The sequence below is a fragment of the Martes martes genome (assembly GCF_963455335.1).
Source record: "Martes martes genome assembly, chromosome: 9".
Lineage (NCBI taxonomy): Eukaryota > Metazoa > Chordata > Mammalia > Carnivora > Mustelidae > Martes > Martes martes.
The window spans coordinates 68,117,734-68,130,110 of NC_137896.1; the positions used below are offsets into that span (position 1 = coordinate 68,117,734).

General features: G+C 44.1%; 1 protein-coding gene across 1 annotated transcript in view; it reads right to left on the reverse strand.

Moving 5' to 3' along the window:
- The window catches only part of LHCGR (luteinizing hormone/choriogonadotropin receptor), a gene marked incomplete at both ends in the record, with an annotated part of 52,888 nt that extends 45,919 nt beyond the window's left edge, over positions 1 to 6,969 (reverse strand). Inside the window, one exon of the mRNA XM_080814384.1 lies at positions 6,818 to 6,969. Coding sequence (XP_080670510.1) covers positions 6,818 to 6,969 — 152 coding nt within the window. The remainder of the gene's footprint in view (positions 1 to 6,817) is intronic.
- Positions 6,970 to 12,377: the final 5,408 nt, after the last annotated feature.

Here is a 12,377-nt window from a genome sequence, read left to right on the forward strand (position 1 = left end):
AGTGGACCCTACCTTGTCATACCAGATCAGCCCTACCCCTGTGGGCTCAGAAATCCTGTCTGCTGCTGCTCCCGAGGTAGAATTAGGAACCCAGGAGCCACCTCATTTCATCAGAGTCAAGGACAAATGTCATAGCAGTGGGGGGGGGGGACCCCCTTCATTCTGAAAGCCGAGTTTTACTTATAAATTGGACTTTTCTGGGTTTGGTTCAGGTGGCATTAAGGAGCTGTTGTTCAGGACCACACAGAGCGCAGCTGTGAGCTATTTGCTGACTGGGAGGGGGTGTCCTCTCCCTGTGAGGCAGAAGCTGGGGGGAAATGAAGCCCATAGAGAGAAGCTGTTAGAAGCTGCCCACCAAGTCAGAAAGCCCACCTGCCTGGTGGGTGGGATTATTTTAATTATCCTCTTTAAAAAAATAGCTGGTGAGAAATTTGCTAAAATCTGCATTAAATAAGATTTTTCACACGCCAAGGGGAGCTGCCAGAACAGAATACATATGCTTCCATGGAGCCAGCCCCCTTTGGTCTGGAAGTGAGCAGCAGGGTCTCTCTACCACCACTATTCACCTGACTTTAAAGTTCCATGGGTAAGATTATAGTTACCCATGGCCAAGACACCGTCTGGTGCAGCCACTCTGGCAGATTACATTTTGGAAGAAAAGCTTTTGTGCCTCATTTCAAGACATGAAAAGAAGCCAAACTGAGAGGCTTGGGAAGAAGATAGAGGGGGTGAAGGAGCAGAACTGGAGCCCTGAATTAATCTGACTTACTGCTTTTGAAATAAAAAAGAATAGGGCAGGAGAAAACACAAGGAATTATTGCTCTCCAAGGAGGATGCTGGGTCTGATGCCAAAGGAATTGGTGTATGAACCATTTTTGGCTCTACACTTGCACTGAGATTTGGGGAACTCTGTTGCTTGCTTTTTTAGTATCCTGCTAGGGGTCATCGTTTACTGTTCCCAGAAGGATGATTTTTAAACTAATAAAATTTGGTCCTTGCAAAGTTTCCCCCAAGGAGTCTGTTCATAGGCACAGCCAGGTTTAAGAATTGCCTTGAAGGTGTCATTGGGAGACTTGAGTCAGAACTGAGGTTCAAGATAACCTCTACTTTGGGCCTTTGCTTTTGTTGGGTGTGTGGGAGTGGTGGTGTTGGGAGCTGAGACGTGAGCTTTATGAATTGAGTTTTTAAATTTTATTTATTTTTTTTGGTCAGGCCCAGCTGCATGGAAGCTGAGGGCAGGGCCAAGCTGTTGTACTTGCAAGAACTTGTTAGGCTTCTCCATGTTCTGTAAACTCTTACATTGTACCCTTGACTGGGAACCCATTGGTCTTAATCTGGGCTCCTAGGGGATTGCTTTGTTTGGTTTTAATGGATCCTGGGTTGAAGACTGATTTTTCTCTAATAAGTGAGTTAAAATAAACAAAGAACAAAAATCAAAGCAATTTGGATGGGATATACTCATATGGGTAAGCTTCTAGTTTTGCTTCTTTGAAGCGGATACATTTACTATGCCCGTTCAAAGGACAGACTGGGGAGGGGGGTCTGCAAAATCTGGAAACTAGGCATTGATATAACATAGAACTCCCTCCACTACCCATATCACCTCCTCACCTCCCCGTCCTTTATGATGGAGATTTTTAAAATGACATTGAGATGCAGTACATGCTAACTAATATACATTTTTGTGTGTGTGTGCGTTGGTTCATTGTTCCTATTCAGCTGTCTACTCAGTTTGATAATCACAGTAGTTAAAGAAACACATGAATATGTGCTGAATGTGAATCATAATACCCATAAAATTCTGGGATTCTTAAGTTGACTAGAATCTCTTCAAGTGGTTGTGGTTCTCATTTTAGCACAGTGATTCAAAACCAGAGGTAGGGGTGAATCTTGCCTCCCATGGGACATTTGGGCAAATGTCTAGAGCCATTTTGGTTTGTCATAATTCGGGAGGGCAGCGCTACTGGCATCTAGTGGGTGGAGGCCAGGGAATCTGCTAAACATCCTATAGTGTACAAAACAGCCCTCCCTCACAAATGATTGTTTGGCTCCAAATGTCAGTTATGCTGAAGTTGGGAAATGCTGATCTCCCAGAAGAGGCTTATTTTGAATAAAAGCTTACATTATGGCAGGATATGTGCAAAGATATAGGTAAGTACAGAGTATCAAAGGATGCTTGTATGGGAGGGTGGGAGGGAGGAGATGTTGGGGAAAGCTTCAAGGGGACGTGACTCCAAGTCATGATTTTTACTTAATGACTTTGTAATCAGTTGTTCAAGAATGACTGATTGAATATTTATTAGTTAAGGACTATATATTGCGATTTTTTTTTTCTTTTTGCACAATGCTCTGGATAATGTAAGCGAGTATTTCTGATGATTTTGTATTTTCCTTTAAAAAAAATTCCCCAGGGCGCCTGGGTGGCTCAGTGGGTTAAAGCCGCTGCCATCGGCTCAGGTCATGATCCCAGCGTCCTGGGATCGAGCCCCGCATCGGGCTCTCTGCTCAGCAGGGAGCCTGCTTCCTCCCTTCTCTCTCTGCCTGCCTCTCTGCCTACTTGTGATCTGTCAAAATAAAATCTAAAAAAAAAAAAAAAAAAAAAAAAAAAATTCCCCAAAGGGCCTAGGAGAAGCTTAAAAAGCTCGAATCCATTCAACTTTATTCTTTGCTTCTCAGCAAGGAATCTGAATCTAGTCTAACCTGTGGTTCTTCCACTGGGACTCTTCTTCCTTTCTCTCCTTCAAGGTTCAGCCCCACAATCCTTCATCTGTGAAGCCTTTCTTTGGAGATTTCAGTCCATAGTAATTGCTTTGTTCTCTGAATTCCTAGACCCTTGTTACCTCTCTCTCTGACCACATAACTCTCTTGCGTGTGTTTCTATCTAGATTGTGGGCTCCTCAAGGACTGGGACCGAGCCCTCTACCTGTACATCCCTCTACAGCACTGAACACTGTTCTGGACCCTGATTTTCACTGAAGCTACGAGAAGGAGAAACATTCAGAAAGATGTCAGGAGACTAACATCTTCTTGTAATATTAGATTGCTAGATACAGCACATTTTATCCTTCCAAAGTCTTTGGATTATTTCTTATAATAAAGTTTAAGGTTTAATGTCTGTTCAGTAGGCACGACATGCAAAAAATAAATTGCCATTATTATTATTAGCATTTTCTAACTAACAGATTTTTCAGAAGCTGTTTCCATATCAAGAAGATCAACCTTTCTGTTGTCATAGAGACAAAGATCTTAATATAACCATGGGCAAGGTGAAAAAAAATTTTTCCCTTTCCTTCCAGATGTCTGAGACTAATAAGAAAAGGAAAAGGAAATGTTTTAAATCATTTTTTCCTTTTATTTCCCTCCCCCCCAATTAGAATGAATGAACATGTGGGAGGCTCTTCTTTGTATCACATTTTTGATTTTAAATATTTAAGTTTTTAATAAAACATGGAAGAAGTAGAAAGATATGAATGATTGAATAGTGCTATTTTCAAAATTTGCAAACAGTGGGCTTGTCAATGACAATTATAATCCATGTTCTCTTATTTCCCCTTTTTAAACCAAATAGTGGACTTTTAGGTGGAAGTCTTACAAGGCAGACTTCCAAGGCCTGGATGATTAAAATACAAACTAGCATCTACTGAGGGGCCAGTGATGAATTCTAAAATGCTGTGCAGTAATACCTGGCTCCTCCAACTGCCAGAAACAAGAGTGCTCCCCTTCTTTCTGCAGAGTCCGACCCTGTGCATGACTTCATGTAAGACCTCTCTCTTCTTCTGGGTGCCTTATTCATGATTTCACCTTTCTTCTGATGAGCTCCTGATAATTTGTTATACATAGCATTTTTTCCCTATCTTGTAATTACTGTCTCCCATTTCATCACTCATTGCCAAGGAAAGAGGACTTCAGTATGAAGCTGTTCACTTTTCCTGTCTTCTGCCTCAATGCGGAGTTACACATTTATCCATCCCCCAGGACTCAGGAGCATCTCCCTCTCTAAGATGAACCCTTCGCCTGTGATCTGAGACTGACACTCCCACCCTCACAGAGATCTTGCTCCATCAAATATGTTCTCTCCCAGCCCTCCTATCTTCGGTCTGTCCTCCACGTCTTCCTTCTCTTACTGTTCTTTGAAGACAAAAACGAACAAAACCTTTTCTCAATCCTGCATATTTTCCATAGTGCATATATATATATATATATATATATATATATATGCACGTGTGTGTGTGCGCGCGCGTGTGTGAATTTAGGAAAATGTAACTTTCTTACAAAGACAAGCAAATATGAAAACACAGTTAACAGTCTTTGGTACTCAATAGCAAAAGGGGACCTTGGTCAGGTTAGTCCATCTCTTTGGACCTCAGTTTCTTGAAGTCTGTATGGTAAGTGCTGGCGGAGTGAGAAAGGCTGTTAGTGGCACAATCATTCATAAGAGCAAGATGGGAGGTTTGTCAGGGAAGGACAAGGGCTGGGACTTAGAAGGCAGTTTCCATAAATTTGTGGATTGATTGAAACCAATTCTATCAGCATGGTCCTCACCTTCAGGTAATTGAGCTGACAGATAATTAATGGAAACTAATGAATATAAACCCCTCAATCTGTAAACTGTATCTTTCAACTGCAAACAGTTTCTGAAGGCCACTAACTTTATTTTTATTTATTTATGTATTTATTTCTTTAAGAGAGCACTCTTGGGGGGGAGGGGGCAGAGGGACAGAGAAAATCTTTTTTTTAAGATTTTAGTATATGTGCTGCCGAAGTGAGCACTTTTTAAAAGATTTTATTTATGTATTTGTCAGAGACAGAGAGAGAGAAAGAAAGAGAAAGAGGGAAAGAGGGAGAGAGCAGAAGCAAGGGGAGCAGCAGACTTCCCGCTGAGCAGGGAGCCGGATGTGGGACTCAATCCCAGGACCCTGGGATCATGACCTGAGCTGAAGGCAGACACTTAACTGACTGAGCCACAGAGGTGTCAAGGGAAAGAGAGAAAATCTTTTTTTTTTTTTTTTAAGATTTTATTTATTTATCAGACAGATCACAAGTAGGCAGAGAGGCAGGCAGAGAGAGAGAGAGAGGAGGAAGCAGGCTCCCTGTTCAGCAGAGAGCCCGATGTGGGGCTCGATCCCAGCACCCTGGGATCATGACCTGAGCCGAAGGCAGAGGCTTCAACCCACTGAGCCATCCAGGTGCCCCGAGACAGAGAGAATCTTAAGCTGGCTTCACACCCAGTGCTGGAGCCGATGTGGGGCTGGCTTTCTCCACCCTGAGATCATACCTTGAGCTGATATTAAGAGTGGGATGCTTAACTGACTGAGCCACCCAGGCACCCCATGAAGGCCACTAACTTCTTCAGGGGAGAGGCTCAGTTCCTCAGGAGAGAGGGGGAATTCCCTTCATGGCGTGGACTCCTGACAGACTGCTGGGGCCCAGAGAAATGGTGGGGGATTGCCTCTTTCCTCCTCAAGAATGGAAATTCATCACTGCCAATGGTTAGAATATAACACCAGTCTCCACCAACCTAGTGTCTTTTGGATACTTTTATAGTTCTTGTCTTTCTTCTTTTCTTCTAACAACTTTATTGAGATATAATTCTTATGCCATAATATTCACCCATTTAATGTGTACAGTGCAATGGCTTTTAGTATGTCTTTGGTGTTGTGCAGTCTTCACTACAATAGAATATAAGTAATTTTTGTTAGCCCTAGAAGCCACGGCCATTTGCAGTCCTTGGGCCTTTACCCCAACCTGGCAGCTGCTAATCTGCTTTCTATGTAGACATTTCATGTAAATAGAATCATATGATGTGTGGTACATTTTTCTTTTCCTTTTTTGTTAAAGATTTTATTCACTAGAGAGAGAGAGAGAGAGAACAAGCTGGGGGGAGGGGCAGAGGGAGAGGGAGAAGCAGACCCCATCCCCCCAACAGGGAGCCCAATGCAAGGCTGGATCCCAGGGTCCTGAGATCATGACCTGAGCCTAAGGCAGATGCTCAACTGACTGAGCCCCCCAGGAGCCCCTTTGTGTGGTACCTTTTTCTAAATCAGAGAGACCAGGTGACACTGATACACTAGCACTAAAGGCCCCTGGTCTCTTCAACCCATCACTTCAGGAAACAACTTCCTCCACCTGCTTGCTGATGTGTGCAGTTCTTTTAATCACCTTTGTAAAGGGGAGGCCTGGGTGGTGTGTGGGAGGTGTGACACAAGGCACACCTTGATCAGACAACCAGATAGAGATGCAAGTGCATCTGGGAAGGGGCAAAGCAGTGGCTTGTAAACTTACTAAGGCCCACATCGGCACTGGTTGGGAAAGGCGGCCAGCCAGCAATCCCGGGTTGAGTGACTAGGTCACCCCTTGCCATAGGGTGCGCCACCACATGGCTAGAGGAGCTCAGGGTGCCGGAGGTCACGGTAACCTTCACCAAGCTGGCTGGCACAAGGGTCAAAGACATAGACAGCTGCTGATTGAGAAGCATCACAACCGGGTCCCCTTCCAGCAGCTGCAGGGGAGCGGGCCTTCCCCCCTCCGTGGCTTCTGGGCAATTCCACGCCGCTTGCCGCAGCCCCAACCGGGTAAATCGGGAAATTGCGGGTCTGGAGCCACCAGAAGCTGCAGGGTGTGCAGCGACAGGGCCCCCACCCAAGGCGTGGCACTGGTTTGCAAAGACAGTCCCCAAACTTTGCCTTCTCACCACTTTAAAAGGTGGAATTTGATAGGGCGAAGCCTTTTTCTCCAAGTTTCCAGGTAAAGGGGGCCAAAGAGTAGGGAGGTTGCCCGGAGCGAGCGAGGGTGCCGGGGCGGGGCGCCGCGTACTCACAGTCCGGTGAGGCCGGCCCGCGGGCCGGGGCAGCGCAGGGCCCCGTCGGGCGGGCAGCTGCAGGGCTCCGGGCAGTGCGCCCCGGGAAGCGCCCGCCGCAGCAGCAACAGCAGCGCCAGCAGCGGCCGCAGCGCGGGCAACCGCCGCCCCATGGCAGGCGAGCCTGAGCGCGGGCTCTGGCGGCGGGCGGGTTGCCCTGGCCAGCCCTGGAGGGCCGCCCGCGCCCCTCTCCCCGCCCCTCGCTCTGCCCACCCCCTCTCCCGCGCCCGCCCGGTCTCGGCAGCTGAGACTGTTCTGCCTCGACCTGGGGGAGCGGCCAGCGACCCCACCACCTCCTCCCTTCTGCAGCTATCCCTGGCCGGCCCTGTCCTCTAATTACAGGAAGGAGAGGGTGGTCCTGGTGAATGCTTTGGACAAGGAGTAGGGAGTTCTGAATTCTCACCCAGGCTCTGCGGTAACTGAGTGTGAGGTGGAGTGAGATTTGTCCCTTCCAGGAGCTTCTCTTATTTCATCTGTGAGAGGAGCAGACGGATACTCTGCCCCGCTCAGATGCTTTTCCTCTCCTTGGTTCTCAGCCCCAAATTCTTCTTCCTTCTGTCCCACCAACTCCCTCCCCACAAGTAATCTCTGTCCTCTCAACTTCCCAAGTAATTTCTCTGTATTTTTCTTGTTAGTGACCACTTTTTTCCTTACAGTATAGCTATTTGAGTCTGTTCTTTTTCTCCACTATATACTGTAACGTCCTGGAGAGCAAAATCCAGTTCAGATTTATTTTTCTATTCCTGGCTTCCTGTTAAGTCTGTTTCTATCTCTTTAAAGATCTTATTTATTTATTTGAGAGAGAGAGAGAGAGAGAGAGCGAGCACAGGGGGGTGGGACAGAGGGAGAGAAGAAACATTTACTTATTTATTTGGGAAAGAGCACGAATGGGGTGGGTGGCGGGAAGAAGGAGAGGGAGAAGCAGACTTCCCTCTGAGGAAGGAGCCGCAGATGGCGCTGGATCCCAGAACCCCAGGTCATGACCTGAGTGGAAGGTAGATGCTTAACTGACTGAGCCACCCAGGCGCCCCACATGTGAACTCTCTAAAAGAGATTTGTTGAATGAATGAAAGGGCTATGATGATGTACAGCAACTGCCCCAAGGAGAGGCCCATTACAGGCTAGACCCTGTGACAGGCGCCCTCCCTCCAGTCATGTCTAAACTTCACAACAGATTTGCTGGGTGTTTGTAGCAACACCAGAAATGATGTCCAGAGAGGTTATGTGACTTCCCCCAAGTCACACAGTTCTTAAGTGGTGGAAACCCGTTTGAACTTACATCCATCACCCACTTTATCTTACCAGTGCAAAAAATTATTGTATGATCTGCATATGAAGAATTTAGAAACAAGGCAATTTTATAGATAGCTATGGGAATGCATAATTTCTTCTATTCAATTTCATCATTAAAACACATTTCTTTCCCCCTTTACAATGACTCTGTTTGGACAGTGGCAATCCTGGAAGTCTTGCTGGAAGAGGTGGACTTCAAGAGCCTAGAAGTTGTCTAAGACTCTACAGACAGAAAGTGAAAGAACAGATTTCTTTCTTTCTTATTTGAAATGACCTCTCAAGGTCAGACTGGCTCAGTCACCAGTATGTAGTCACTTGTGAGTTTTTGCCCAAGGAAGGTAGATTTTTAAAAATTATAATTAAAAAAAAAATGGCTTTCCCCACATTGTGCTAGATAGCACGAAAACCAAAGCTTATGTCTTTAATACTGTCTTTCTTTTTGGATCCCTCTCTCCAACTGCTTATTTGATCTCCTCAACCTTTCATACCTCTGTATATGCTATTCATTGATCTGGAATGATTTTTTTCTTCCTTTCCCATATCCCATTAGTTAAACTCCTGGTTTTCCTTGAAGACTAAGCTCAATGTCATTTTCACTATAACTGTCTCTGACACAACCTAGCAGAGTTTGTGCCCATGACACCTGATTCTATAGTCTGTAATGTAACACACTGTAATTATGGCTTTAGTTTTCCTTCCCCTGTCTATTGCTCTTAATATTTGTTTGAACATGTCATAGCTTCTAGCTCCTAGTAGGTGCTCAGTCTGTATCTATTGAACAGAAAGAATAAGTGAAACCCAAGTGCAGACCCATAGCACATGTTTAGTAAATCATCTGAGAAGAGCTTAACAGCCTTGCTTGATTTATTTTCCACCACACTGGATCAGTCTGGATGGGTATCAAATAATTACTCCCGACTACTTTGGGGTCACATATTCTTTCCTCTTTTAATTTGTCAGGTTTTGGTAGGGAAGTTGGAGTAGCACTGGGGTTTTCAAATCTTTCTACCATGTAGCTTGAATTGTAGGAGAGAAGAAATGAGTAACTCACGTGGCTGAGTAGTATTTATTTCAAATCTTACATTTCACGTGGCTTTTTCTTTTTCCTTCATAGCATATCTATTATGTAAAAAGAGAGGTTGCTCTCACTCGAAGAACCTTTTGATTCTGTGTTTGGGTATCTTTGGGGGCTATTTATACTCCAGTAGGAGAAGGGCTGGGCCACCAGAGCATCTGGATTTTTTTTTCCCTGTTCTATCACCAACAGCGTGACTTGCTCTTTGTTTTTTTCATCTAAGAGGAGGGATTTGAGTTCACAATCCCTAAGGCTCTTCTAGCTCTAAAACTCAATGTCTTTGTGGACAGTGTTAGTGGTGTACATTGTATATATTGACTTCTTATTGCTTGTCTTGGATTGAAAGTAAAATCCTATTTATGAAGAGGGTAAGTTGTTCATTTAGGAGAAAACTCACAACCATAATGAGTTTTCATAAAATTTTTCTATCTGTGATTAATTTCAGTTGGATTTTAATTATCATGTCAGTTCTTGCAATGTACCTGTTTTAACAAGATTACATTGAATTTTTTGTTTTAATCACAAAAGTTTGTTACAATGGAATTTATCCTACTCATTAATATGTGACCTATTTAGAGGAGATATATTTAAATCTGAAGGAATTCTGTGTACTATGACTGTGCTTATAGTTACTTTTGTTACAGAACTTCAAAAGAGCATGACCCATGGGGATTGCTATTATATTTTACTGACAAACTAAAGTTCACGGAATTCACAAGAAGTTTATCCTGTCTTAGAGATACAGAAATATCTGACACCAGAACTCAGAAATCCTAATAAAACTCTCCCAAATTCTAGAGCAGTCTTCTTATATTTTAGGATGCAAAGTACCATTTGGGAAATTCTAAAGACAAAGCATCCTGGGACACTATCTGCAGAAAGATTCTGATTCAGTTGGTATGGAGTGGGGCCCAGGAGCCTGCATTTTCTAAGGGGTAGTGGGGCAGAGTGAGAGGAAGGAAGAGAAAGAAACTTAAGCAAATTTCACACTCAATGTGGAGCTCAATAGCAGGCTCAGTTTCACAACCCTGAGATCATGACCTGAGGCAAGATCCAAATTCAGTTGCTTAATTGGCTGAGCCACAAAGGTGCCACCAGGAGTCTGAATTTAAACTTATTTTATTTTTTAAAAATTTATTTATTTATTTGAGAGAGAGAGGGAGCATGAGTTGGGGTTGGTGGAGGGGTGGTGGTGGAGGGGCAGAGGGAGAGAGAGAGACTATCAGGCAGACTCCCCGCTGAGCAGGGAGCTAGAGGCCGGGCTCAATCCTATGACCCGTGAGATCATGACCTGAGCTGTAATCAGGAGTCAGACACTTAACCGAGTGAGCCACTCAGGTGCCCCTAAGGAGTCTGCATTTTAAGAGGCTCCCCATGTAATTCTGATTCGTGAGGTATCCAGAGCATAATTGGTGAAACACTAAAATGGAAATTTAGAATTAAAATAGGCTCGAGAATCCTTACTAAGGGGGTGCCTGGGTGGCTCAGTGTGTTAAGCCTCTGCCTTCGGCTCAGGTCATGATCTCAGGGTCCTGGGATCAAACCCCGAATCAAGCCCCGCATCGGGCTCTATGCTCAGCAGGGAGCCTGCTTCCCCCTCCTTCTCTCTGCCAACTTGTGATCTCTGTCTCTCTCTGTCAAATAAATAAATAAAATCTTAAAAAAAAAAAAAAAAAAGAATCCTTACTAAGGACTCCGAATGAAGCCTAAGAATTTTGATGCACTGTTACACTTACTGGTGTATGTAAGCACAGGCATACAAGTAGTAGTAGTGTGTATGTAAAATTGCTCAATTGGTTGTAATGCTGAGGCATTTTTTAAAAATAGCAATCAGTTTATTTTAATTTGTCAATTTAAATTTATTTATTTTAATTTGTCGGGGGGTGAACAATTTCAGAAGATTATGAATCTTCTTTTTCTTTTTCTTTTCTTTTCTTTAGAGGGGAATCCCATTTTTCTTTATGCCTGTTTAAATCAGAACTCAATAGCGCTTGATGTCACTCTAAGGCATTGGAGTTGGAGGAAGTCAGCAAAATAATAATTAAAAAAAAAAAACTTCAAGTAGAATAGGCAAGCTTTTCTGATCCTTAAACATATGTCCTATTAGTACCATAACAGATATTTGTTCCTCTTGAAAACAGTAGTTTTACCTTTCCCTCAGAAGAAAAGGTGAATGTAGGGCAGAGGGGAAAAAATATGTAAGGAAAGAAAAATATAGTTACCCTTCTGAGCTTCTCACCTTGCCACCTGGAACAAAATAAAACAAAACAAAAAAGATGACCCCTGCAAGTTACACTCAGAAATTTTGTGCAACCCCTCCTGTAGCTTGCTTAGAAATTTTGTCCTCCGTTTCACTATCTACATGGTGTGAAATCAGAGATGTGATCAGCTGTGCCCCTCTCTAGGGCTGCTGTGGGGTTTCTGTGGCCTTAGGAAGAACTAGCTAGAAGCTGCAGGCTCAGAGGGGCACCTGGGCCCTGACCCTGGAAGTGGGTCTGGGAGTGGAGGATGAGACCTTCCTGGGGCCTGAGACTCCTTCTCTAAAGCTGACACACAGAGCTAGAGAAGGGGCTTGGCCTTTCTGGTCATGATGTTGCCGGAAGATGTGAATGAATTGGGGGTTTCCATCCTTGTCTCGTGAAAAAAAAAAAAAAAAAAAAAAAAAAGCCCATCTGCTCTGACAGTGACTGAAGCTACAGAGAGAAAAACAGAAGTGAGAGACTGATGGGGGCAAACAGCCTGAGTCCAGCACCTTCCTTGGACTTCCCAAGTACTGAGCCAAAACATTTCCTCTTTTGCTTAATTTAGCTTCTTGGAGTTGAGTTTCTCTCACTTGCCACCAAAATTTCTAACCTCTACTATCTTTACCGTCCGCAACCTTTCTTTGACCCACTATTCCCCCCACCTTCTCTCAGACAGGAAAGAAATAGGGCTTTTATGTTCTTACCACCATTACAGGACTCATCGCAAACACAGTGAATTTTTCTCCTTTGCATCGGCAGTATTTATCACCGTGCTTCTGGGACTAAACTGGTGGGGGCTGTGAATGAACAAATGAATGAATGATGAATGAGTGAACAAAGAAGTAGTGGCATAGAGCCACATTCTTCTTCTTTTTAGAGAAATTGCACTTTGCTAAATAATTCACCAAGC